General features: G+C 40.4%; 1 protein-coding gene across 6 annotated transcripts in view; it reads left to right on the top strand.

Moving 5' to 3' along the window:
* The window catches only part of LOC6042687 (MAP kinase-activating death domain protein), a 52,032-nt gene extending 26,208 nt beyond the window's left edge, over nucleotides 1-25,824 (top strand). Inside the window, exons 3-20 of one of the 6 annotated variants that reach the window (XM_038255549.1) lie at nucleotides 3,049-3,398; nucleotides 3,465-4,322; nucleotides 4,388-4,514; nucleotides 4,897-4,929; nucleotides 5,876-5,991; nucleotides 6,055-7,369; nucleotides 7,619-7,690; nucleotides 7,812-8,582; nucleotides 8,643-8,843; nucleotides 8,905-9,147; nucleotides 9,523-9,651; nucleotides 10,316-10,825; nucleotides 10,892-11,164; nucleotides 11,231-11,398; nucleotides 16,069-16,077; nucleotides 18,754-18,826; nucleotides 22,316-22,362; nucleotides 24,167-25,824. In XM_038255549.1, the coding sequence (XP_038111477.1) occupies nucleotides 3,049-3,398; nucleotides 3,465-4,322; nucleotides 4,388-4,514; nucleotides 4,897-4,929; nucleotides 5,876-5,991; nucleotides 6,055-7,369; nucleotides 7,619-7,690; nucleotides 7,812-8,582; nucleotides 8,643-8,843; nucleotides 8,905-9,147; nucleotides 9,523-9,651; nucleotides 10,316-10,825; nucleotides 10,892-11,164; nucleotides 11,231-11,398; nucleotides 16,069-16,077; nucleotides 18,754-18,826; nucleotides 22,316-22,362; nucleotides 24,167-24,958 (6,087 nt within the window). In that variant the 3' untranslated portion in view covers nucleotides 24,959-25,824. The remainder of the gene's footprint in view (nucleotides 1-3,048; nucleotides 3,399-3,464; nucleotides 4,323-4,387; nucleotides 4,515-4,896; nucleotides 4,930-5,875; nucleotides 5,992-6,054; nucleotides 7,370-7,618; nucleotides 7,691-7,811; nucleotides 8,583-8,642; nucleotides 8,844-8,904; nucleotides 9,148-9,522; nucleotides 9,652-10,315; nucleotides 10,826-10,891; nucleotides 11,165-11,230; nucleotides 11,399-16,068; nucleotides 16,078-18,753; nucleotides 18,827-22,315; nucleotides 22,363-24,166) is intronic. The other 5 variants (XM_038255599.1, XM_038255709.1, XM_038255655.1 and 2 more) reach the window with 5 other exon arrangements.
* Nucleotides 25,825-26,203: the final 379 nt, after the last annotated feature.

The following is a 26,203-nucleotide window of genomic DNA, read 5'->3' on the forward strand; positions in this document are numbered from 1 at the left end:
GGAAATTTACAAATTTCCCGGGAAACGGGAAATATTTTTTTTCGGGAAATCCCGGGAATTCCCGGGAATTTTTTTCCCGGGACGGGAAATTGGACGCTCTATCATGAGCTCATAGTCCGCGTTCCAGGGAATAACTTAGCCGAAGAGTGTAATTATTATATAAAGACCAACATTCCAAAAGGGTCAAACATTCAATATTACGCCCCTTTGAAATGTTAGTCTTGATTTCTTTGAAAAAAAAAAACATTGTTTTCGGAAAGATCGGAAAATTTTACGAATGTTTCATATTTTAACATTGAAAATCGGACCAATAATTGCTGAGATATAGGGAAGAAAATGGTGGAGTTGTTTGGCTGAGACTCAGAAAACATCAATTTTCTTGTTTTTAAATTTTTGCATGGCAATATCTCAGCAACTAAACTGCCGCTCCAATCTAGTCCGTCCCATATGTAAAAAGTGAGTGCTGAGATAACGCTGTGAGAAGCCCCAAAAAAAAGTCTACCATTTTTCCCATTCTAAACAAACAATTTCCATAATTTATTTTAAACAGTTATTTCAATATCAGTCTAAAGAATACCATTACCATAAATTTGATTTTTAAAACTTAAAATTTGGAGGTAAATTCGTGAAATTTTCAGCAAGAGACCGACTTGACTTTATTTGTCCATAAATAAAGGCAAGGCAGTGATGGTATCAAGGCTTGAACATTTACAACAGAAATTTACCTGTCATTTGTTGGTTTGTTTTGGTGGATTTTCAAGTAATTTTTATTAAATGATCTAAAAGTTTGTTTGTTTCAGGTTAATCTTATTGACGAATAGTTTTAGTAAAATTCCTATGTATGAAACTTTAAACGGCGACGAGACAAGCAATTTCTTTTGCTGCAAAGTGGAAAATATTTGAATGCAAGTCTCAGCATATGGAACCCATGAAATTGAGTTATCCACAATCTGCGTTGGAAGGCAATCTCATCCAGAACCGGGATCAAGGGAATTCAACCAAGAAGTACAGTCATCCCTCATATTCGGAACAGTTTACAGATCGGCCAATGTTCAAAAAATCATAGAAAATCGATAATTGAACTAAATTATTCGCTTTTACCTTCATTTGAAAGCTTTTCTTGCGATCTTTCGAATGCTGTATCGAACAACTGAAAATTTTAACTTTTATATCAAGTTTTTGAAGAAAAACTTTGACCCTTGAAATCCACAAATTCGGAACATTTTTTTCTTACGGATGTAAACAAACTTTGGTTCACTCCATGAGTAAATATTTTTTACAAAATAATGACTTCACGCACTGAAACCAACGAAACTCAAGCTTAGTTATGTTTTAGGAATGGTCTGATAACTTTTTTTGTGAAAATATCAGTCAAATTCAGGTGTTCCACAATTGTGGGAGGCATAAACATCCCACAATCATGGAACAGGCATTTTGGAGGCAGAGTTTTGATGCTCTGGATAAAATAGTCTTGAAATGAGGTTTTTCGTTCAAAAAGTACTATTTTTACTAGTGAAATTGCAAGAGAATGTCCTAATAAAGGTCCTAAACATAGTAGGGTCGACAGAAAAGTTGCATAAGCCATGTCATTGACAAATTACCACAAAAGTGTTCCGAATTTGTGGGTGTTCCGAATATGTGGGATGACTGTAACAGAACTGTTTTTTTAAATATTAGTTACAATGGTATGTAGTTTCTTTTCTGGCCGTGGTTGTCCCTCGCATGAGAAAAATGCAAAATAGGTAACTTATTTTGCGCCTCAAAATTCTTAAACATTAATTAATTATCAACAATTTTAGTTTTTTTTAAGTTCAACAGGCTCTTAGAGACATAGTCTGTGTATTATTTAAATTATTAAATATTTATATGATCGATTTGAGAGACATTTCTATACAAGAACTGGCTTGCCTTTATTTTGCATATGGGACAGCACAATAGTCATTTTTATTTTGGAATTTTTAGAACAAACATGACTATTTTATTAAATAGGCTTGAAGTAGATGTTATAACAAGACTTTTGTCAGGTTTATCTCAAAATCGACAAAAATACATATGGGACGGACTAGATTGGAGCGGCAGTAAAGGTCGAATCAAGTTCAAAAGAGCAAAATATAGAAAATTTTCTCGGTATTTCAAAAAACTGTTTTTTTTTCAAAAATTGACAAACATGGACAGTAATTAAAAAAAATGAATAGCTGCGACTATTTTCAAAAAACAAAATACCTGAAAATGACTATTACTTGAGAACGGTGCACTTCATCAAAATTTCTCTAAAGTACTTATTTATTGCACATTTGATTTTACATTTATTTATTTTTACCAGTACTTTTTTTTTTTGAAGAAATTCAGTGTGGATTCAAAAACTGTTTTTTTTTTTCAAAAATTGACAAACATGGACAGTAATTAAAAAAAAATGAATAGCTGCGACTATTTTCAAAAAAAAAATACCTGAAAATGACTATTACTTGAGAACGGTGCACTTCATCAAAATTTCTCTAAAGTACTTATTTATTGCACATTTGATTTTACATTTATTTATTTTTACCAGTATTTTTTTTTTTTTTGAAGAAATTCAGTGTGGATTCAAAAATTCATAACTCGGTCAAAGATTTTTTTGCCCGTACTGGAAATTTGTGAAAAGTCCGAGAAAATAAAAAAAATGTTTTTAACAAATCAATTTTTAGTAATAAAAAGTGAAATTAAAAATCACAATTTTTTTTTCAATGTAGTCACTAAATCGATCAAAAAATTCCTTCAAAAGATAGAGAGTCATTTTTTGTACGGACAGCTGCCAAATTTGTATGGAAAATTATATGGACAAACTAATGATGCAAAATGGCTTCTTTGCGCATACCAAAGGCACCAAAAATGTTTCAGCCGGATTAAAAAAATACAAAAATTAAAATTAAAAAAATACTGATTTCGTAGAGAATTTCTTTGTAAAAATCATCGTAGTTGACAGAATATAATTAATTTACATTTAATACTTTTGAAAATATACTAGTATTACCAAAACACCAAATTAACTCGTTTCCCTTTCAATCCCAGATCCCCGAACTACTCCGCCGCTACCCCCCAACGGACCACGCCGACTTCCCACTTCCGCTGGACATGGTGTACTTCTGCCAGCCGGAGGGTTGCGTCAGCGTGGGGCCGCGCCGCACCGGGTCGGCCGTCCGGGACGCGACCTCGTTCGTGTTCGCCCTCACCGACAAGGACTCGGGCAAGACGCGGTACGGCATTTGCGTCAACTTTTACCGCCCCGTGGAGAAGTACGTGGCGGGGGTTGGAGGTGGCGGGCAGAGCTCGGCGAACGCCCGCAAGGGACGCAACTCGACGTTCCGGCGGGAGAGCTGGCGCAAGAGCATGGAGAAAAGCTCGGATTCGGCGTTTTCGAGGTGAGTTTTTGGGGGAGGAGGGGGGTTTGGCTGGGGTAACTGACTGACCTTTGAACTGCATCCTAGTGACTACAGAAGTAACGTGGCCCCGAGTGATTCGTCGGACCGGGACTGTCCAAGTCGGAGGGATTCGGATCCGCCGAATTCGTCGTACTACGGAGGACCGCAGCAGCAGGTTCGACTGGGCGTTACGGGTCCCTCGGCGGACTCGGAGTCCGGTGGAAGCCATTCGCCGTCTCCGCGAGCATCCCGCAAGCGGTCCAAGATTCGGAGTCATTCGCTTACGTCGCTCTGCATTCTGTCGCATCATCCGTTCCTGTCGACGTTCCGGGAGTGTTTGTTCATCCTGAAGAAGCTGATCGACGCGTGCAACGACTCTTCCAGTCCCAAGCGGGTCGGTGCCTCGCGGCAGAGCAGTCGCGACAGCGTGTGGAATGTGCTGACCAGTCAGGTGACCGAATCAACGCCCTCCCTCGTGCTGCACGACGTCAAGGCGATTGAGACGTGGATTCTGAGGTTGCTGTCGGCACCGGTTCCGATTCCGGGCTCTACCCGGGTCGAGGTTGAAGCCTTGTCACCGTTGATTCATCAACCGCTGGTGTTTGCCCTTCCGGATCATACGCGCTTCTCGCTGGTAGACTTCCCGTTGCATCTTCCGCTGGAACTTCTGGGAGTCGAGACGTGCCTCAAGGTGTTGACCCTGATCCTGCTGGAGTACAAGATCATCATCCAGTCGCGGGACTACAACGCACTCTCGATGTCCGTCATGGCGCTGGTGTACTTGATCTACCCGCTGGAGTACATGTTCCCGGTGATTCCGATGCTGCCGACCTGCATGGCAAGCGCCGAACAGTTGCTCCTGGCACCAACGCCATACATCATCGGTCTACCAGCGACGTTCTTGATGTACAAGAAGAATTTCAGGTAAGAAACCATCTCAACTAGAAGTCATTTCCAAACTCTTCAACTCTCCCTCTTCCAAATTGCAGACTTCCAGACGACATTTGGCTCGTCGATCTAGACTCCAACCGGCTAACGCCAACATCGGGCGAACCCGAACAGATTCCTCCCCTGCCGGAGCCCGAAGGGACCATACTCAAGAACCACTTGAAGCAGGTAACCAATCTCGTAGTCAATAAACCCAGACTAGCACCCCTCCGTCCACCGTCATCCATGGCATCACGTTGTATCAGCACCGCTGGTCATCGAGTGCACCCCTTTAACGTACCTACCAATCTCTCTGAGACGCTCAATCTTCTCTTTCTCTCTCTCTTTCTTTCTTTCTCTTCCTTAACTCAAACTTCTCTCTCATCCTGAAACCACCAATCTTACCCCATCAAAACCATATTCGAAATTACGTCTACGGCACCCGAACTAAAAATTCGCTTTTTATCCTGGATTCCGCCATCTTGCATCTTCCGCCAATCTTTTCCATCATGTTGCCACACACCCACACACATACATATGATTGCGACACACTTACAACAAAAAAACACAGGCAATGCAGCTAATCGATCAGGCAGGAGTTGGTGTAAATATCCTTTCTTTTCGATTTATGTTCGAACTAGTTTCGTTTAGCCTTAGCATTCTATGTTGGTTCATTTTAAAATTTTGTTTCTATTTTATTAGCTTTGTTAGCGTTTAGAATAGTTCGTTTACTATTAAATATGTTTGAATTAATGTTAAATAACTTTGGTTGTTATTAAAAACTTAAAAAAATACTTTAAAACAACGTTAAACTCGTGGTTAAACTTTCGCAAAAAACAGGTATCAAAACTGAAGCGACACTAGCGGCAGTTAATCGAACTTCGCGATAACCATTCACTCTCACACTCACACTCAAAAAAAAAAAAGTGCGGACAGCAAAAACAAAGAATTCTCGAATGAGAAATTAAAAAGAGAGATGTGAGCCGGTAACATGCAGTGAAACTTTCGCAGCTGTCATGGTAAACTTCACAGCAGCTTGACAGAAAGTTTAACTCCATGTTGCACTTTTAATTACTCGATTGGATATCAGAGCGTTGTTTACTAACACCCATTTGTTTTGACCACAAGTCGGTGAAATTTGCCAGAGGGTTTGGCCGCTCTCGTTTGAGTGCAGTTCATCACTGCTTTGCAGTAGAGCTGCAAATGAATGTCAGTAGCTTTATCATCACTGAATTGCAGTGGTGATTGGTTTGAGTGTAGCAATAAAAATACTTATTGTAAATTTTAGAAGCGATTCGTTGTAAATAAACTAGATGACTTGATCAATTTATTTTATAGGATTGTGAAGAGTATTTTAAACCGTTATTTTTAAGATTGTTTCGTGTTATAATTTAGAAAGGTACCTGAATCATTTTTAAAGACAAATGTTAACTAAATAATATCGACTAAATCAGAAGTAGCTACCTAATCGTTCTTAGACATTCACATTAGCGTTAGCTTAAATTTCAAAACATTTTGTCCAATACTAACAATCACACTCCTAACTTCAGGCTCTGAGTTCCATGACATCAAGCAATCAACAAACTCCAGGACCACTGCTCAGCAATGTGTCCCAGCCGGGGTCGAACCGCGAGAGCTTTAGCGGACCAAACACTACGCCTCAAAAGTAAGCAAATTCTGATTCTTCACCCCGACCGTTGTCTAACGCTTCAGCATCTCTCCGTTACAGCTTTGCCCAGCCTTTACAAGTGCCCGGATCAGGAAGCAATAGTCAGCGGAGTTCGTTCTCGGGGGTGGCCGGCGGCGGCGGAACCACCAGGCAACCCTCGCCGGTGGGTCCTCCCCCGCCGAACCCCTTTCTGTACGGCTCGGACGTGGACTCGGTGGACGTGGCGACTCGGGTCGCCATGGTGCGGTTCTTCAACTCGCAGAACACGCTGGCCAACTTTACCGAGCATACGCGCACGCTGCGGCTGTACCCGCGGCCGGTGGTGGCCTTCCAGATCAACAGCTTTCTGCGGTCGCGGCCGAGGGCGTCGGCGTTCTTGAACCGGTTCGCGCGAACCCAGGCCGTCGAGTGGTTGGCGGAGTGGTCGCTTACGCCGACCAATGTGGCGTTTTTGCGGGTTCAGACGGGCGTGCTGGATCCGTCCCAGGTTGGGGATAAGCCGAAGTGGTACGCGCACACGTTGACCCCGATCAAGTTCCCGGTTTGGGACGACAACAGCTCGTTGAATGTCGCGCTCAAGGGGATGAAGCAGCTGGAGACGCAACCGACGGATGAAAGTGGCTCGGATTCGGAGGGGGCGGAGAGCACGAGTTCGTCGTACTCTTCGTTGAGTGACTTTGTGTCAGAGATGGCGTCTTCTGATTTGTCACCGAGTTTACACGATGTCTACGGTAACCAACACCACGTGCACATTGCACCGAAAACCATGTCTTCCAATCTCGATCCAAAGCTGGTGTATCGACCGCCGAGCTCGCTGCGCTATCCCGACGGTATGAAACCGCCTAAAGCTGAGGCAGCGGATGACGCTGAGCGGCCCGATTCACCGGCGTCGACCTCATCCAGCCGGTCTGATTTGAGCAGTCCTAGCTTCAACCGGGACTCCGAGTTTGAGTTCAACCCGAAGGCTCGTGCTGAGGCTCAGATCGTCGTCAAACCCGCGAAGGAGCTGGAGCAGGGAAGCTTCGAGAACGAGTCCGACTCTAACTCCACTACCACTCCGAAGACCATAATGTCTAAGGAGAGCGCAGGTTCGCTGGATGCGGACGGCGGTCGACGAACGCGCATGGGGAAGATTCCACCGCCGTTGTCACCCAACTTGGCTCGCCAGCAAAGCGGAAGCAATATCTTGGCAAGAACCTCCAGCTCGGGATCAACCGGGTCCAGCGGACATCCTCCGTCACTGGGATCGGCAGGATCTCAACGGCAGAGCTCCCAGGGATCACTGTTCGAGGTGCTAACCTCGCAAGCGAAGGAACTCGTCCGCGAGACCACTCGCCAAAGCAGCCAGGACGGACTGTTGGCGCATGTCGATAAGGTAGGATCACGGACCACCCGTGTCCATTACAGCATGGTATTCTGTCCCCCTTGTCCCTCTTGATTGTCTATTTGATGTCTGTTTTCTACACGAGATACCGTATTCTTTTCTTTTTCTTTCAAACCTCAACCCTCTCTCAATACAAACCCCCATATTCTCGATGTTTTCGGTTATTTTGTTGCCTGAACAACACCACGAACACGAACCTTTCACGAACAACAACAACAACACGACACGAACGAATCACAGTTGAAAGAGCAAGCCAAGGAGCTGAAAGAGCATGCCGAAGAAGAGATTAAGATACTTGCTCCGCTGGAACAGGTTTGTAGGACACGATCGTTATTTATTTTTGCTTGAACCAACAATATCCGCAGTCTAGATGTCGTAATTCGCTGATCGTCGGTGTCTTGGCGCGATACTCATGCGATCTTTTCGATTACAGCTAACCCTTCAGGCAAAGAAAGCGGCTGAGGAAGCCTCCAAACAAGCGCTGGAGGCTTCCAAACAGGCTGCAGGAGTCAGCAAGAACACCCTGGATGATCTTACGTACGTTGGCAAATCAACCTTGGGTGACCTGACCAAGACCGCCAAAGAGGCAGCCGCCAAGAAGGGACTGCTCCAGCAGGGCAGTCAGCAGAACCTGCAAAACCCACAAATCCCATCCCCGTCAGGGAGTGGCGGAAGCGGTGGAAGCGCCATAGCGACGACCAACCAGTCCCTATTCTCCTCAATCACCAGCGACTTCAACGGAATCGCTCAGTCTACGTCTAGTATGTTCTCGGACTTGTTTGGCAGCAAGCAGAGCAAACCAGCGGGGGCCGGTCAGCAGACCCGCTCGGCCGCCGGTAATCTGCAGCCCAGCCAGACCCAGTCGGCGCAGAACAAGCTCAAGGACAAGCTGTCCTTTGATCCGTTCCACGGGCGCAAGGGTCTGGTGGAGCGCACGCCGCTCATCAAGCACTCGGGCCCGAAGCAAACGCAGGAGGAGATCCAGCGGTTGCAGAACGCCGAGCGCTCGTCAAGCAACTCCGAGAACCAGACTTTTTTGAAGGATCTGGTGCAGCAGGTCCTCGCGGGCGAGGGCGTAGGTTGGCTCAAGCTGAATCGGTTGAAGAAGCTGATGGAGGATGAGTCGTACCGGATGCTGGTGCTCGGCAAGCTGAACAAAACGCTGGAGCGCAAGATCGGACCGGACGATCACATCGACGACGTGGTGAGTCTTCTGAACTCAACTTCTTAAAACGATGTTTTAACAATCATTCTCTGCTTTCAGTGCATCTCCAAGCCGGTGTACAAGGGGGCGCTCAAGTGCCTGCTCGCGATCACCCACGGGCTGGAGCACACGGTCTCCAACTTCGGGCTCGGCGGGATGGCGTCCGTGTTCCAGATGATGGAGATTGCCCACACGCACTACTGGAGCAAGGATCTGACGGACAACACGACGGATCTGTCGGCGAGTCTGCTATCAAGCCGGGTAAGTTTCTCCGTTGCTCTAAACTCAACAACCTTGTGTTTAAACAGCGTTGCCGTTACAGTCGGTCAGCCCGATGGGCAGCCGGGAGAATCTGCGCTCTCCGCAGAGCCCGTCGGAACCGGCCGACTGGAGCTCGGTGGTTGGCTCGCGCAAGAACTCCTCGTCCGTGCTGCACGAGCCGGTGATATCGCGGCGGGCATCGGAGCGCGAGGACGAGAACCAGTCCACCACGGAGATGTTCAAGGACATGCTCACCCAGAAGCGGAACATGCTGCTGAGCAAGCTGACCTCGTTCGATTCGGAGGTGAGTAACGAATGTTGACTTTTACAAACTTCCCTTTCTGTAAATAAGCGTTACTGAGTTTGAGTTGGATGCGTCAAAATTAGGCTTCTTGTGTTCGTTGTTAGTTTGCTCCTCCTTCCACTTTAATACCAACTCCCTTTCCTAACGAAAATCATTGATCCAAGAGAGCTGTCAAAACAGAGACATTTATATAACCCTTAAATTGATGGATCTCGGTGATTTTGACAGTTCTCTTTGCCTACTTTTGAGTCATCCCATCCTACTCCTCCAACCTCTCTCTCTCTCTAGCGAGTGATCTAAATTCTTGTAAATGTGTGTATTTTTCTTGAATGTTTGTGTTTTTTTTCCGTCCGGATGTGCGCGCTCTGCGAGCAGCCCGGAGTTCACGGCTCGTCCGGCACGCTGTCCGTGGCCAGTGATGTGCTACCGCAGCAGCATACCGGCGGCCCGTTGATACCGTCGATCTCCTGTCGGTCGACCGTCTCCGACACGGAGTACGAAAAAGTAAGTGTGTTCACGCATAGAAGTCAAGTCATGCTTTTGGAGCTACGGGAATAAGCTGCTTTTATGTATGAAGAACTTGTGAAGAAGCAGATGAACTTCCTTTATAAAGGAAAGCGGCCAGCCCTACTGCGTAAAGTTTACCGCACAGATAATTCGTTGAACTTTAATTCTGAATCGAGGCAAAACAAAACATTAAAATGTATCTAAACCGTCAAAAAATCAGTCAAGCTGGTTAAGGATCATCACTCCGACAACACGTCCGATCGATGCTACAATCCCAATTCAACTGAACGTTTGACATTTTTCTTCCACTCTCGTTCGTTCGCTCGACTGCCAGTTCTCTCTGCATACACGGTGAACTTGGTTTACTTGTTTTGTGCATGATTACTACCATCGAATTAACAAAAAAAAAAAAAAAATAATAATAAGAAGTTCATCTGTTTCTTCTGATTAGTGCGTCTACGTTTGTGTCTGCTTATGTCTGTCCTTGTTCTGAGCTTGCAGATCTAGATTGATTCTGGATATGTCCAAAAACATGCAACGTTATCTGTAATAATTGAACTTATATAGCATACAAAGCAGCTCTCAAGCTCCCTTTCAACTTTAAAAGATCTCTCCGGTACAAGATCGGCATCCCTAACCCAAAACCTTCCCCCTTCCCTAGCATCCAAAGGGATCTTCAACGCTGAAGGACGCCAAAAAGATGGCCGGCGGTCTGTTCACCGGCAAGTCATCGCTCAGCGCCGGCTTCCGGTACACCGGCGGCAGCTTGATCCCCACGTCGAACTCCCCGTCGCCGGACGCTCCCCGGGTGTATCTGTTCGAGGGCCTGCTGGGACGCGAGCGCTCCAACGTGTGGGACCAGATGCAGTTCTGGGAGGATGCCTTCCTAGATGCCGTTAGCCAGGAACGGGACATGATCGGGATGGACCAAGGGCCCGGAGAGATGATGGAACGGTACAAGTCGTTGTCGGACTCGGAGCGGAAGCGACTGGAGCACGATGAAGATCGGCTTCTGTCGACGATGCTCTACAATCTGACGGCGACCTTGGTTATGCTGAACTGCAACAAGCTGGAGATCAAGCGGAAGATCCGGCGGCTGCTCGGTAAGAGCCACATCGGGTTTATCTACTCGCAGGAGGTCAACCTGCTGCTGGACCAAGTGAACAATCTGGTAAGATTTGGTCACAGACACAATACGTTCAGCATCAGCTAAAAACAACCCTCCCTCCCCCAACAGCACGGTAACGACATCGACCTGAAACCTCTCGGGTCACGGCTTCTGCACCGACAGAGTTTCACCGTGCATCAGGGCGTTGACGCCACCGGACCGTTGCGTTTCATGGAGGTCCGCGACGACGGGCTGGTGCTGCGATCCGTCAATGGAACCATCGTCGAGCGGTGGTGGTTCGAGCGGTTGGTCAACATGACCTACTCGCCGAAGACGCGCGTCCTCTGTCTGTGGCGCCGCAACGGAGGTCAAACGCAACTGCACAAATACTACACCCGGAAGGTGAGTTGGATTGACGCAAAATTTGTAGCGGAAGCAGGATAAAATCAACCAATCGATTTTTTTCAGTGCAAGGAGCTGTACACGGCGATCAAGGAGGCCATGGAGCGCGGAGGTTGTACCGGGCAAGGACCGGAGCTGGGGGGTGAGTTTCCGGTGCAAGATCTGAACACGGGCGAGGGAGGGCTGATGCAGATCTGTCTGGAAGGAGTTGGACTACTGTTTGCCAACAGCAAGGTGAGATGGAACGCATTTTGAAATCCTTTCTTTTTTAAAATCTCTCTCTCTCTTCGTATTTTTTTATATTTCAATATTTATAACTTATTATTGCTATTCGTTGTTTTGTTTATTTTTTATATAAGTGGTAACTGTGTCTATCGTTTAACTTTTTAACCTTAAATTTTGAGATCATCAGATTTCAACACAAAAAAAGTGGTGACGAACGCATGAAACAGATCAACAAAGTCCAATCCCTGAGTCGAGACAAATGGAAAGATGTATTCTTTATGTTCAACAAGTATTCATCACCAACAATCAGCTTGAAATAGGGTACTAAAGCCCTATGTAAATTTGTATGTACAGCGGTAAAAACAATTGGGTCCTAAAATTAAGCTTAAATTTGTGATATTATTGTTCACAACGATAAAGCTCATTTTTCTGAGTACAATGACCTTTGAACGACCGCAAAGGATTGAAATGGATTTTTAATTCAATTTTAAAAAAATAACTTCACGGTCCTTCTTGACAGAAAAGTTCCTACCATAGTTGATCCATCGAAAAAATGTTGTCTTGTCAATCCTTTTTTTGCATTAAAATGAAAAAAAGAAAGTGATCAGAAATGGTTTTTAATCGTGTTTTGTTTACCGCTGTAAATAAAAATTTACATAGGGCTTCAGTACCCAAATTCGATTAAAATTTTCTTGATCTGGTTTAGGTTTGATAGTTGGGTGCGGGTGATTTAGTTTGACAATAACTTTACTTCCATTTGTTTGTCTCGTCTCAGATCAATCCTTATAAATTTACACTTTGAATTTTTATTAGGCGACGTTCACTGAGAGAGAGCACTTGAAAGAGAAGCTTCTTTTCTCTTTTCTGCAAGCTATCTGTGAAATGTCGAAACAAAGAATGAGTTTCGCGATTTTCGGGAGAAATTTCGTTAACAGTGAAATATGGTCAAATTTGACAAAAAAATTCAAAAAAGAATCTTTATCAAAAGAAAATCTTTTGACGTTCATCAAGAGAAAAAATGCGTAGGGAGCATGGCTCTCCTCTCTCGCGCACGAAAAATCGGTAAAAGGAATCTCCAAGAATCATCATCTTGATTATCCGGTGGAACATCTTTTTCACTACTTCTCTTTCAAGTATAACATCACAGTCACTTTTTGTAGATGTGCAATGTTTGTAAACAAAGCGAAATAACAATTTTAAGTTGCACTGACAAGGAAATCCACAACAGATTGATATTCTCGGAGAAGTTCGGGAGCAATTTTCTTTTACCTGATAAGCTTCCTCTCTTTTTCGCGGGTGAAGAATGTTCGCAAGAGAAAATGATTGTTTTTGCGATTATTCCATCCCTGGTTCTGTATAATCTGTGTCACAAGTAATGTTTTATAGCCTAAATTTTAAAAAAATAACACGTGTTTGTGCGATGACAGTGAAATTTTGTCAATAAAATTCAATACATATTTAAATCCTGAAAACTGAGACGAAAAATTTACATTTTTGTGTTTATGTTTTGTATTGGTTTCAGTTAGAAATGTTACGAGCAAATGAAATATATTGAATCCAAAACTTAAATAATTTTCAAGTACTTAAATTTTTACAAATCATCATGAATATGAAAAAAAAAACTATTTTCCGAAAACTGCGTATAATCGAAAAATTACTCAAAGTTTTTGTTTTTTTTTACATTATGAGTATCAAATGATCGGGAATATTTATACATTTCGAAAGTGATAAGACAATTTTTGGAAATGCTCAAAAAATTACACAAAACGCAGTATTATTGAAAAAGTAATAAAAATTTCAGTTTTTGACAATATGGGCATCAAATGATTGTGTCATACCTATCGGAAGTTATAATATGGTCCTAAAACCCAAAGCTATTTTTTTTCAAATTGATTTAAAAATCCATTGTTAGTCCTTTGCGGTCGTACAAAGGGTCATTGTACTCAGAAAAATACACTTTATCGTTGTAAACAATAATATCACAAATTTAAGCTTCATTTAAGGACCCAAGAATTATTATTCTTAAAATTCTAAACATATTCGCAAAACGTATTTTAGAAAATTAGTAAACTTTATTAAATTATTAAAATTAATTATTAAAGATTAGAGAATTTAGGTCACGAATCCGAGGTTCGTTTTTTGATATCTCGTGACGGAGGGGCGGTACGACCCCTTCCATTTTTGAACATGCAAAAAAAGAGGTGTTTTTCAATAATTTGCAGCCTGAAACGGTGATGAGATAGAAATTAGGTGTCAAAGGGACTTTTATGTAAAATTAGACGCCCGATTTGATGGCGTACTCAGAATTCCGAAAAAACGTATTTTTCATCGAAAAAACACTAAAAAAGTTTTGAAAATCCTCCCATTTTCCGTTACTCGACTGTAAAAAAATTTGTAACATGTCATTTTATGGGAAATTTAATGTACTTTTCGAATCTACATTGACCCAGAAGGGTCATTTTTTCATTTAGAACAAAAATTTTCATTTTAAAATTTCGCGTTTTTTCTAACTTTGCAGGGTTATTTTTTAGAGTGTAACAATGTTCTACAAAGATGTAGAGCAGACAATTACATTACATCAGGCTCTTTTGAAAGAGCACACAATTTTGAACCAAACAGCATCAATAATGCATATGGGACATTTATGCGATCAGGGGCAGTAGTGCAATCATTACAATTTTGAGTTTTTTTTTCTCGATAATACATAGTTTTGTGCAAAATTTGAGTATTTTCAAAAAAAGTATTTTTACTTTTGAAAAGTTTGTATTGTGATATACTCAAGTTTTCAGTACTTTTTTTCAACAATACGTAGTTTTGTAAAAGTTTTAAAAATAAAGGAAAAAATAGGATGGCTGATATCATCCCACTAAACTTTGTGCTTTAGTTAAATTCGCACTCTTAAATGACCTTAGGAAGCATTCTTTTATTACGTAACGCAGTGTAAGAGGAGGGAGGAGGGGGAGGCCATGTTACGCTGCATACAAATTTATAGAAATTTGTGTGGAAATTTTGTTACGAGGAAGGGGGAAGGGGTCCAAAAATCATATTTTTGCGTAACGTAATAAAATAACGCTCCCTTAAATGAGCGGTTGTGAAGTTTCCGACCATTCGAATTGGCCGTTTAATTGTTTGTTGATGATGTTTAAAAGAGGTGTAATTTTGTTTTTTCTGTTGTTTACTTTATTGCGACATTCGCAAAGTTGAAAGAACCCCAGCATCAATTGCGTTTATTTAAGCATAATTGACACTTTATTATTTTCTTTAACATTCCTTAATTAAATCTTTTTCAAAACTGGCCTTTTTTGATAAGACATTAAGGTGACAAACGCCGTTCTTAGGGTGGTCCAGAAAAATGTAATTTTCGTATATTTCTGCACAAAATTTTCTTTTCAAAAATTCAAAAATGGCTTAGGATGAATAATTTGAGGATTGAAATTTGTTGCCTTGCCTAAGTTGACCAAAGTAAAATTTCTATTAATTTGTGTTATCAATTCAATGATTGCTGCAACTTGATGCAATAACGAGCCGTTACTTTTGGGGAAAATTTAACCACAGTTTTAACCGCATTTAAAATACAATCCCTCATTTGCATGACTAAAAACGATACCAACTAGTTTCGGTTTGTTGCCAAAACCAACAAACCAAAACTTGTACAATAGCCCTAAATGTTTATTTCACCGTTTACCCTTTTCCGTCAAATTCATTTCACCGTATTACTCTTTGTCTATTTCCTTAAAATAATATCTTTCCATATAGTATCTCCCCTTCTTAACATTTTTTAACTCTTTTTCGATACCATTTTAGACTTTCCTAGATTAGTTGATGTTTCTTATTCTTCGCGGACACATCGTTAATACTTAGACTTCAAGAACTCTGAGTGAAGCATCCATTAATCTAGATTTTTTTTTCAAAAATGTGCTCTTTTGGGTTAAGTCCTCCCTTCGAAGAGTTGGGCTAGACTTTCTGTCACAAAATTAGTTTTCTTTCGTTTCAATTTTGGCTTTATTTTGTTTATTTTTCCTTCAAACCTTAAATATCAGCAAAAGAACCGACTTAATGACATTATTTTGTAAATTTAACAACATTAATCACAACTTTCCTCGTCTGTAATGGTATTTGTACCCATCGTAGCGTAAGCGAAACGAACATTTTTTAGGTTTAAAACTCCGCCGACTGTACTTTCAAGCAAATAAACTTTTGAGATGGTCCTTATGTGTTTTGTTTTATGTTGATTTTTGCCGTTGTTTTCGAGTTTCGTTTGCTCCCCCGTTCCCCGTCTTTCTTTTCTTTTCTTTTCCGTTTTGTCAGTTTCTCTCAGTGCTGTCACTTTCTTGTTCTGTCTGTTCTTTCTTCACTTTTTCTTTCGTTTCGTTTCGTTTCGTTACCTTTTATTCCTGTAGCGAAATGCCCCTAAACTTCGCGCTGAAACTGTTTCGCAAAAAAAAAAAACAGCAAGCAACTAATCATGTTTTCCATTTTTCTTTTTCTCTTTTATTCCATCTGTTAACTGTCGAAATCAAAAAAATAAATAAAATGAAAAAAAAACCTAAACAACACCATCTGTTGTCGTAAAACTGAACTTCTTGCGGCCATTTTGAATCGATTGCTTGCACAATAAAAAAAAAACAAACAATGCCATCTATCATTTGAACATTTTGCAAAAAAATGCGGATGAAAAGGACTTTGAGGTACAGTCAAATTTAATTTCACTTACTACTTACCTATACTTAAGTCAAAGAAGCTGTAACTTGAAACTAACACCACACACACACGTACACACAAACGCAAACGTATTGAAATGAATAAATCCTGTAAAACCTGATACCAAAAACAAACAAAAAAACTCGTTTGACAATCGATATCTTTAGCGTAATGGTTGTTGCAAAAAACTTTTGTGTGTCGAACTGAAGCTTCTTAATTTATTGTTTCTCGTTTTCGGTTTCTTTGAAAGTATTTTTCACTACATTAGATTGGAACCAACAGTTGATTCCGTAACCAACACACACTCACTCAGTAATACACGCGCATTTTGTTTGTTCTAGATTGCATAGTTCCGGAACGGTTCCACCCACACACACACACACACAAACACACACACACACACACTTTGCGACATATATCTCTTTAGTTCGGCAATATTTTTTGCAAACTAACAAATGGTAGATTCCTTTTTATTCTTGATTTTTTAAAACCTCTTTTGTGCCACAGTTTTCTCTTCTACCAAAGTTCTAGTTTTATTGTTTTACTTTTTCTTTCCTTTTCGATAGTTGAATAGTAGTTGTTTGTAGTTGAACTATAGTGAATTATCTTAATTTATTTTTAGTTTAACGCGTAGATTTGTCACCATTAATTTTTGGTTTGATTTTCCCAGTACCTGAAGCTAGATGTTTGATTTTCGGTTGTTTTTTTGTACAAAGAGCAACTCATGTTACGGTCGCGCAGTGAATTTTTCCCACCTCTTTCTTCCGTAGTGGTCCAATCTATTCGAGTTTTTTTTTTAGTTAAACTTTTCCACTACTTTCTTAGTTAGATTTTATTTTGTGTTACCGTTGGAAATCCTTAGTGCGACTCTTGTAGATTTGAGAATAGATTTTATTATTGACTTGATGATATTCAAACTAGGTCTAGACTAGCTTGATGCTAGGCACCACCTTCGAAAGCGTAGAAATCTAGCAAATGATTTTTCACAGCGTAGTCCTACGTTAGTACTATTTTGGCAAGCGCGCATGGTTCGAAATCCTGCATCCTTGGAAGAACGAAACTGTTTTGGGGTGAAACCAATTTAGCCTTTTTTCGAGATTTTCAACGATTAGTTGACAGATACAGTGGAATACCGTTTGTTTGACACCTATCAGTTAGACGCATCTGTCAAATATTTGAATGGAGCTGTCACTTTTAAGTCGATCTCACCAACACCACGAGCAAAACAAATCAGCAATCGTCCAATCTGAATCTTGTTGGGAAAAGTGAGGACTACCTTTTTGTATGACACAGCACTAGAATCTTGCAGAAAGACAGTAAGCAAGAGAGCAACTCTCATTGATCCGATCACTCTTGTTTGATTTGTTTTGGTGTTGGTTTTGTAGTGTTTGTGAGAATGATTTAAACAAAAATGTTTTGTTTTCTGGCGTTTTCAAATTCCAAATTTATGTTGACATTGGTCGCATTCAAAAACAATGAAGGTGACAAATCAAACAGGTTTTACTGTAAAATTATGAGTTTCCTTAGCAGTACTTTCCATTTAATTCGTTGGACACGATGCTCGATTAGACAACCTCTAACAAAAATCTGTGTCTTCAAAGTTCGCTCCCTCCTAGAATCAGGAAAACAAAAAAAAATGCAATTAACTTCTCAAAATCCATTTCGTTTCACTGTTTAGGATTTGCTCATCGCCCCTAACTTTTTACTAATTTTCCATTCATTCAATCTCTTCCTTTTTCTCCTTCGTGTTACAACCACAACAACAACAAAATCTCCTTTTTGTGATCGATTTCTTATTCTTCCGTTTTCGTTTAGAGACCATCTCACAAGTGATTGTTTATTTTTATTTTCAAACTACCAATTTCGATCGAGCCGCGGCGATGAAAAACCTAACCTCTCGACGCATTGATAGGAAGAACGCGAGTGTGAATGTCGAATGCTACCCCGTTTTGCCCCCTTCACCCATAGAGAAAAATAAATCAAATTAAAACAAAAACGAGTGATTGTCGAACAACAACAAAACACACACTGAGCTTTCATCTAGCTTTTGAGCGTAAAATGTGCTTGACATTTTTTATTTTGGTTCAAATTAGAACATTTAACCTAGAAATCTTTTGTTGTTGTGCTACTTCCGATTGGTTTGCAAATAATCTTCTTTTCCTCCCTTATTTGTAGTGCTTTTTTTAAGATCAAGTGTAATTTTCCGAGCTTTCTTTGTAGCAGTGTAGATAACTTCATTTCCTCTTTGAAAATGTCCGTTCTAAATAAGTCACACACCGCTTGAACCGTGCCCGTGACAGATGGTTTCAAAGCAGTCACGCGAGCTGTCATCTGTCATGAAAATGTTACTTAAATTAGGGTGGTACTCAAAAAGTTGCATTTTCATCGTATAAAAAAACACAATTTACGGTGCAAATGTGACAACTTGTCCACACCTTTTGTACAACTTCAACACTGGTAGAAACACAACCCGTTTTTGATAACGATAACGATATGCTTTCCTGTCCCGCAACACAAAAAAAAAACAATGACCAAAAAATATACTGAAACATACACTATCCGTCCCTTTCTTTGACTTGCCAAAAGTGTGCTGAAGTGCATTTGAATTTGTTCGTACTAATTCTGTTGTCTTTTTCCATGCTGTTAATTTTCGCTAAATGCAGTTCTTCATACGACTGGAGCACATTCGGAAGTGTTTCACCCAGAAGGGAGGCGTCTTCATACTGGAGGAGTACAGTGAGTATTTTCTTTCTAGGCTTACCGTATAAGAAAATTTTGAATATTGCCTGTCAAATTTTAACAATTATTGTAGAAAAACTTGTCTGAAAGATTCGCGTATGATTAAGTATGAGCATTAGCATTGAAAACTAACTTATTCATGTAATATATGCAAGGCTGCCTATAGCAGCATTTGCGAATGCATCAAATCAAACGTGCGCTCGGCTTAGTAGGCCCAAAAAGGGACAAATACCCTATTTTAGGACAATTTTGAAATTTTGTGGAATTTATTGAAATGTTTTTTTAATTCGAATATTTGTTTAAATTTAAGTAAGACCGAGACAAATATTTTTTTAAAGTTTATGTCCCTCGACTCAGATCAAAGTCGAGGGGGGCAACAAAAATGCATTATACTCCTGCCTAGTTGTTATGAAATCATAAGTTTCCAACATTTACAAGTATTGACGAATATTTTATTTTTGTGAGAAAAAAAAAGTTTTTGCGGTGAACATTTAAAATTGGAATTCCATAAAAGTTTAAAATATTTCTAAACGACTAAAACTTAATATTTTTTTTTTAATGTACATTTTTGAAGATTAAACTACTGTCATCCCTCATATTCGGAACAGTTTACAGATCGGCCAATGTTCAAAAAATCATAGCAAATCGATTATTGAACTTAATTATTCGCTTTTACCTTCATAAGAAAGCTTTTCTTGCGATCTATCGAATGCTGTATCGAACAACTGCAAATTTTAACTTTTATATCAAGTTTTGAAGAAAAACTTCGACCCTTGAAATCCACAAATTCGGAACACTTTTTTCTTACGAATGTAAACAAACTTTGGATCTCTCCAGGAGTACATATTTGTAACAAAATAATGACTTCACACACTGCAACCAATAAAACTCAAGCTTAGTGATGTTTTATACATGGTTTGATAACATTTTTGTGAAAATATCAGTTAAATTCAGGTGTTCCACAATTGTGGGAGGCACAATAACAAACCACAATTATGAAACAGGCAATTTGGAGGCAGTTTTTTGCTGCTCGGAAGAAAATATTCTTGAAATGCAGTTTTTGTTTAAAAAGTACTACTTTACTAGTGAAATAGCAAGAGAATGTCCAAATAAAGGTCCTAAAAATAGTAGGGTCGAGAGAAAAGCTGCATTTGGCATGCTATTGACAAATTATCACGTAAGTGTTCCGAATTTGTGGGTGTTCCGAATATGTGGGATGACTGTACCTTTAGGTATAGATTTTCGATTTACTTTTATTTTTAAAATTTCTTTCAATTTTCTCTCTGGGGTTTTTGGAAATCATGCAATTAGTTTATGAGATACAGCCTTACGAGATATCTTCAACTTATGTTATCTCGAAAACTATTGGCCTATTTAGAATGTTAAAAATCGAAACTTTTGTGAAGTTTTCTGATCAATTAAAAAATTATAATATCAACATTTTTAAATCAAACACTACAGTTGAAAAGGTTTAAAAAAATAGTAGTTTATGCAACAAGTTGCAAAAAGACGATTTTTTCAGCACGAGTCGTACATTTATCCAACGAGGTTCACCGAGTTGGATAAATGCGAAGAGTGCTGAAAAAATCAAGTTTTGCAACGAGTTCCATACAACATTTTTTGCAATTCCAAAAAACACACACTGAGTGAAATTTTATGTCAAATTTTCATGTATTTTGTCAATAAATCGTTTAAATCAATAAAATGTTGAAAAGTGTTACTTTTCATCATTTATTTTGAAAAGTGTTGCTATTCGATTCTGTTATTTTTGGTACAGAAAAGTAGGCTATTTGGTCGTTCAAGAATGACAGGAAAAGTAAGTAGTTTAACGATGGAATTGCAAAAAGTAATTTTTTGCAATTCCGTCGTGAAACTACTTACTTTTGCTGTCATTCTTGAACGACCAAATAGCCTACTTTTCTGTACCAAAAATAACAGAATCGAATAGCAACACTTTTCAAAATAAATGCTGAAAAGTTCTACTTTACAGCACTCAAATGGGTGCTGAAAAGTTGAACTTTTCAGCACTTGTTTCGAAAAGTAACACTTTTCAACATTTTTTTGATTTAAACGATGTATTGACAAAATACATGAAAATTTTACTTAAATTTTCACTCAGTGTGTGTTTTTTGGAATTGCAAAAAATGTTGTATGGAACTCGTTGCAAAACTTGATTTTTTCAGTACTCTTCGTATTTATCCAACTCGGTGAACCTCGTTGGATAAATGTACGACTCGTGCTGAAAAAATCCTCTTTTTGCAACTTGTTGCATAAACTACTATTTCCCTTTTTAATTTTTTTGACCAAAATATTAAAGTTCTAAATTATTTTTTAAGAAAAGATAAAAAAAAATTCACAAAGGTTTCAATTTGAAACATTGAAAATACAATCAATAGTTTCCGAGATATCGTCTGTTAAAAATATCATGCTACATATTTAGGTGACGCATTCATATTCATCGATGTGAATTCTTTGTAAGGCTGTATCTCAGCCTCATTAACTTATTTTAACATTTCAGAAGGATAAATATGGGAAATTATATTCATTTTCAACCTTCAAACATATTTTTCATTATTTTGTTAAGACCTTAAAAATGTAAAATTGCAAATTAAAGTACCGTCATCAGGGATGACATTGGGTCTGGGGGTGAGATTGGATCATACAAAAATGCAGAAATTTGTATGACCCAATGTCACCCTTGATGACGGTAGCTACATAAACTTGAAAATGGTACATTTTATCAAAAAATGTAAAGCATTTTTCGATTGATTACTCGTTTTTGCCTTAAAAAATATATTTGATTTGTACAGATTTGCGATATTTTCCAAAAGATTATTTTTCCAAAAATCGAATTTTTTCATTTTTTATTTTCGATTATAAAACAAATATGTTTTATGGAAATTCAACTTTAACTTAATAAAGTTAAATAAAAAATGGAAACTTTTTTACCGAGAATCTTTTATGATTTTTTTTTTTAGTTTAGGTGGTTGGTGCCTTCGTCGCATTCAAATATTACACTGTAACTACAAAATCGCATACTAGCGATAACATTTAGTCAATGCAGGGTTATCAGATCTTCGATGTTTTAGGTTCATTTGAAAGGTCTTTTAATTATCTAAAAACATTATTTTTACAGGACACTCGAATGAACGGTTTTATTTTGCATCTAAAAATGTTTTTGATATTTTGTTGAACAATATTTTAAAAATATCACGAACATTGGTCGTTTGACACAGTTTAGTTTGTACCCCGTTTTGGTTTGACAAAATCAACCTCACAAGTGACGAACTGTCACTTTTTACCGGCGCTCACGCACACTATGAAAACGTTTAGGCATTAGGGTGCAGTTGGATGTTAAAATAATGAGGATTTTGTACGTTAGGGTAACGTGTCCTACTGTTAAACAATCATGTACAATCAGAGTATTTCATAACATTTTTCAGTTGTTACGACCTTTCATAAACAGCATCTATTTTCAACTTTCAGACCCCAAAACTCGCCAGCTAATCCAGCGGAAGTTCATGTCAAATCTGGTAATTATATCTTTCTAGCAGGCTTTTTCGCAAACACTTTTTTTTCTTTTGTTGATTCGTTAAACCGGAATGTGTTACGTTACGTGTGATGTATGCCGAAACACAAGCAGGCGAGACGATTCGTTTTGAGTTCCTTGCATGTTGTGCTGCCGTTACTTTGCGTGGTTGATTTGATTGAAAGTTGTTGTTGTTGTTGTTTTTATTTGAATATATATTTTTTTGTTTCGCTCTCAATTTGCCACATTAAACAAATTTGCAGGAGGGCGCGACTCTCACCCAATTGGCACACTACGAGTTTGTTTCCGAATTCTGTCCCCTCCGGTGAAGGCGATCCAAAAATTTTACCCTGAATTGTGTGTTGAAAATTGTTTTTCATGCTTTTCTTTCCTTCGTTCTCTTTCCGCGCCCTTTCTTTGGTGATTGTACCCGATTGAAAAAAAAAAACACATACGTTAATCCTACTCTTACCTTAATATATCGCCGTGTTCCATGTAAAAAAAAAACGAAAAAAAACTTCGACCATTTACTTATCTTCTACTACTACTACCAAACAATAATGTAAAAATCAAAAAACACCATTGCTTACCGTGTAACGCTCCAAGGCGAACGAGGCCGCCCTTTGTCTGCATCGAATTTTCTCCGTGTGCCATGCCCAGAGACTCCTGCGGGACCACCGCCACGAAGGACCACCGGCGGGAGCCCCAAATCGCTGACTCCACCAACACCACAGCCACCACCACTACTACTACCACTCTCCAGTTGCTACCATGTGTAGAATAGATGATAGCGAAAGCTTATCTGTCTTGGTGTGCGTGAGCGCTTCCTATATCTAGCCTACTACATCAGCTTGTGGTTGTGTAAACAAAACAAACGCGCGTGCCACAGCGTTCACACGCACACACGCACACACACACACTGTCACTTTGCTAGCGCTACTCCCTGGGGCCAACTGACAAGCGGGGGAGAGAGCGAGGGAGAAATCCTGCATGATAAGAGGTGGGCGCGCGTGTGTGTGTGTGTGGGTGTGGGTGCGGAAGCGTGTTTGTTGAGTCAGTGTCAGTGTGTGTGTTCTATCCATGTCCCTTCTTCTGTGCTGAAAGTAAGTTGTTGTTGAAAGTTTACATTTTTTAGTATTTTTCGTTTTTTGTTTGGTTTTGAATAGCGACGGATTTAAGAGTTGATTTACTGCTACTTGTATATAGTTTCGTTATATTTTTGAGCCCTTTTCGAAATGATGTGCATTTTGGTTTTGTAGCGAAACGATCCACCGATCTTTCCGGTTTGATGAGCATGTTTTAAAAATCCCAAAACAGTAGAACCTCGATGGTGTGACAGCTAGCGCTGCATTCACTAGCACAACTATCCTTTTTTATTTTTTATTTTTGTGTGAATTTGACAGTTAGCGGGTTACTTTACCTTAACAGTGATTGACATTGAACTGCTTTTATTCAAAGCATATCTAAGTTCCGTCAAAATTAAGGTATTACAAACTGTCAAAATTATCTCAATTAAATTAACAGTTCGTCGTTAGAGTGTCATCCAAAAATTACGTAGTCACCGTTTTAATGCAATTATTGTCAAATTATTAAGGCCTGCTCCGTAGGTGATCAAGATTTGGGTGCGTGTATGAAATCCCTGTTTTCGAAATAGAATTGTGTCAGACATTCTTGTCGTGGCTAATTTTAGACACACAAAATGCAAATTCATGCTCATTAAACTTTAGCCCTCGAAAATTCGACTCAAGTTGTGAAATACCGCCGCGTGTTAAACGTTGTTTCTTTGTCTGCCATCTTTATTCCCGAAGGCCGATGACATTTGCTACTCGGTGCTGTGCGTCTTCTCGTACGTGGCCGCCGGGCAAGAGTGGCACAAGAAGTACCCCGCAATCTCGATAGCCGGCCCGACTGGTCAAGGGGCGCAACAGGTGGCCATCACCACCACTACGGCCACCATCACTCAGCAGCAACAACCTCATGCAATCCAGCAGCAGCACCCTCCGGCGGCCAAACTGGCTACGCAACCGGTCCAGCCGCCCCCGACGACGACGACGACGACAACCACGATGACATCAAACGCTCAGAAAGTGCAACAAACGCACCTTCCCCAACAGCCGACCCCCAAATTGCAGACCGTCATCGGCAAACCGGTCCCCCAGCAGCCCCCGACCATCGCTGGCAACCCTGCCGCTGCTCAAACGTCAAAACAGCCTCCATCTCTGCCGGCGCGACCTCTCTCGTCCGGATCCTCAATCACTTCGTCCACGCCGAGCAGCAACTCGTCTTCCTCGTCCTCCTCCTCCTCGTCGGAACCGCCCAAAATAAAGGCACCAGTGTTGCCATCCGCCACGCCGGGACGCCTCCCGCAGCAGCAGTCGCTGCCCAACCGGGGTCCTCCGCCGGCCATTCCACCCCGCGTCGGTCTCGGCCAGCGGTCCGGCTCGGTGCAGATTCCTTCCAGCTCGATGAGCCGACAGCTCAAACGTCAACAATCGGCGGCGTCTCCGCCCAACCAATCGTCGCCCCCCTCGGCAGCGGCCGCGTACCTGCAGCAACGGCAAAACTCCAAGGGGTCCATCAACACATTCCGGAAGCCATAAGGAGCGTTCGCAAGCTGCGCTTGTTTTGGAATTGTTTGGAAACGTCAAACGTCGCCATCTTGAAGAAAATGGCCGACACGCGTGGCAGTGATGCCAACTACAACGAAATTTGGCGAACATTTTGAAAATTTGGAAATCAATCGAAATCTGTGTATCAATGTGAACGTTAGCTTTCGGCTGTAAATAACACAACTTTAGCATATCCATCACACTTCTGTATCAAATATCGCTGGACGGTGTTGCCAGAAATAAATAAAAAACGCAAACAACTGTTTCAACCAAACTACAAAACTGTAGATAGAAAAACTAAGCAAATCAAGCACATGTAAAGTACTGATGGCACACACTCACAAACACCCCTACCAATAGTATTTGGATAGTACGAAGATCAAGCTGTTACTAAATAAATCAATATTGATGTTATGCCGTTTTGCACCTTTATTTCCGATTTTCCCCATCGTCAAACCTCAGACCAAAGAACGTAACGTACTTTTGTGTTCGCTGTTGCCGACCGGTATCCGTGTGTACTTATTATAAGTAGCAAACTAGACCAGTTACAAAAAAAGTTAGGTTTAGTAGACTCCAGGAAAGATGCTTTAATGATAGACACTATTTTCTAAACACACACCCACGGCGATGCTGTTTTTGTAGAGTCTTCAGTGTTGAATCGCTTTAAGTTTATTAGACTGTGAAAAGAACGAAGGCTTTTTAGGAAAGGGTCCCTCCCCTTCTTACTGCGTAGAATTACACACTTGTTGACAAAGCTACTGAAGCATATGTAATTGAAGAAACGAGAAACAAATCAGAGAGATTGAATATAGTGAAGTACTATGAATTCAAATATATCAAACAATTGGAAAAGGAAACTGTGTTTTGCTTTTGAATATCACAAAACCCATTTACTTTACTTCTCAATTATTACTTCCGCATTTCTTACAACCGTGACCAGAAAGTGATTCGCAAATGTGGTGTCACGTAGACATTTCAAAAAATAGAATCAATCTAGTCTTCCTTGTGTTATCCAGAGCTATGGACGGCCACACACGCAACACTGTATCATATTTGACCAACAAAGTGTACACCGTTATCGTTTCAGTGCTATTTATCATTGAGACAATCAAGCACCATCAGCTGCCATTGCACTATGGTACATTGGGTGGCCAAGTTTCAAAAAAGTGACCATCTCCAAATATTTTTTGGTATTTTTTTCTCGAAAGTAAACATTCTAACTAAGAAAAATCCAAA

The sequence above is a fragment of the Culex quinquefasciatus genome, chromosome 1 (assembly GCF_015732765.1).
Source record: "Culex quinquefasciatus strain JHB chromosome 1, VPISU_Cqui_1.0_pri_paternal, whole genome shotgun sequence".
NCBI classification, from domain to species: Eukaryota; Metazoa; Arthropoda; class Insecta; order Diptera; family Culicidae; genus Culex; species Culex quinquefasciatus.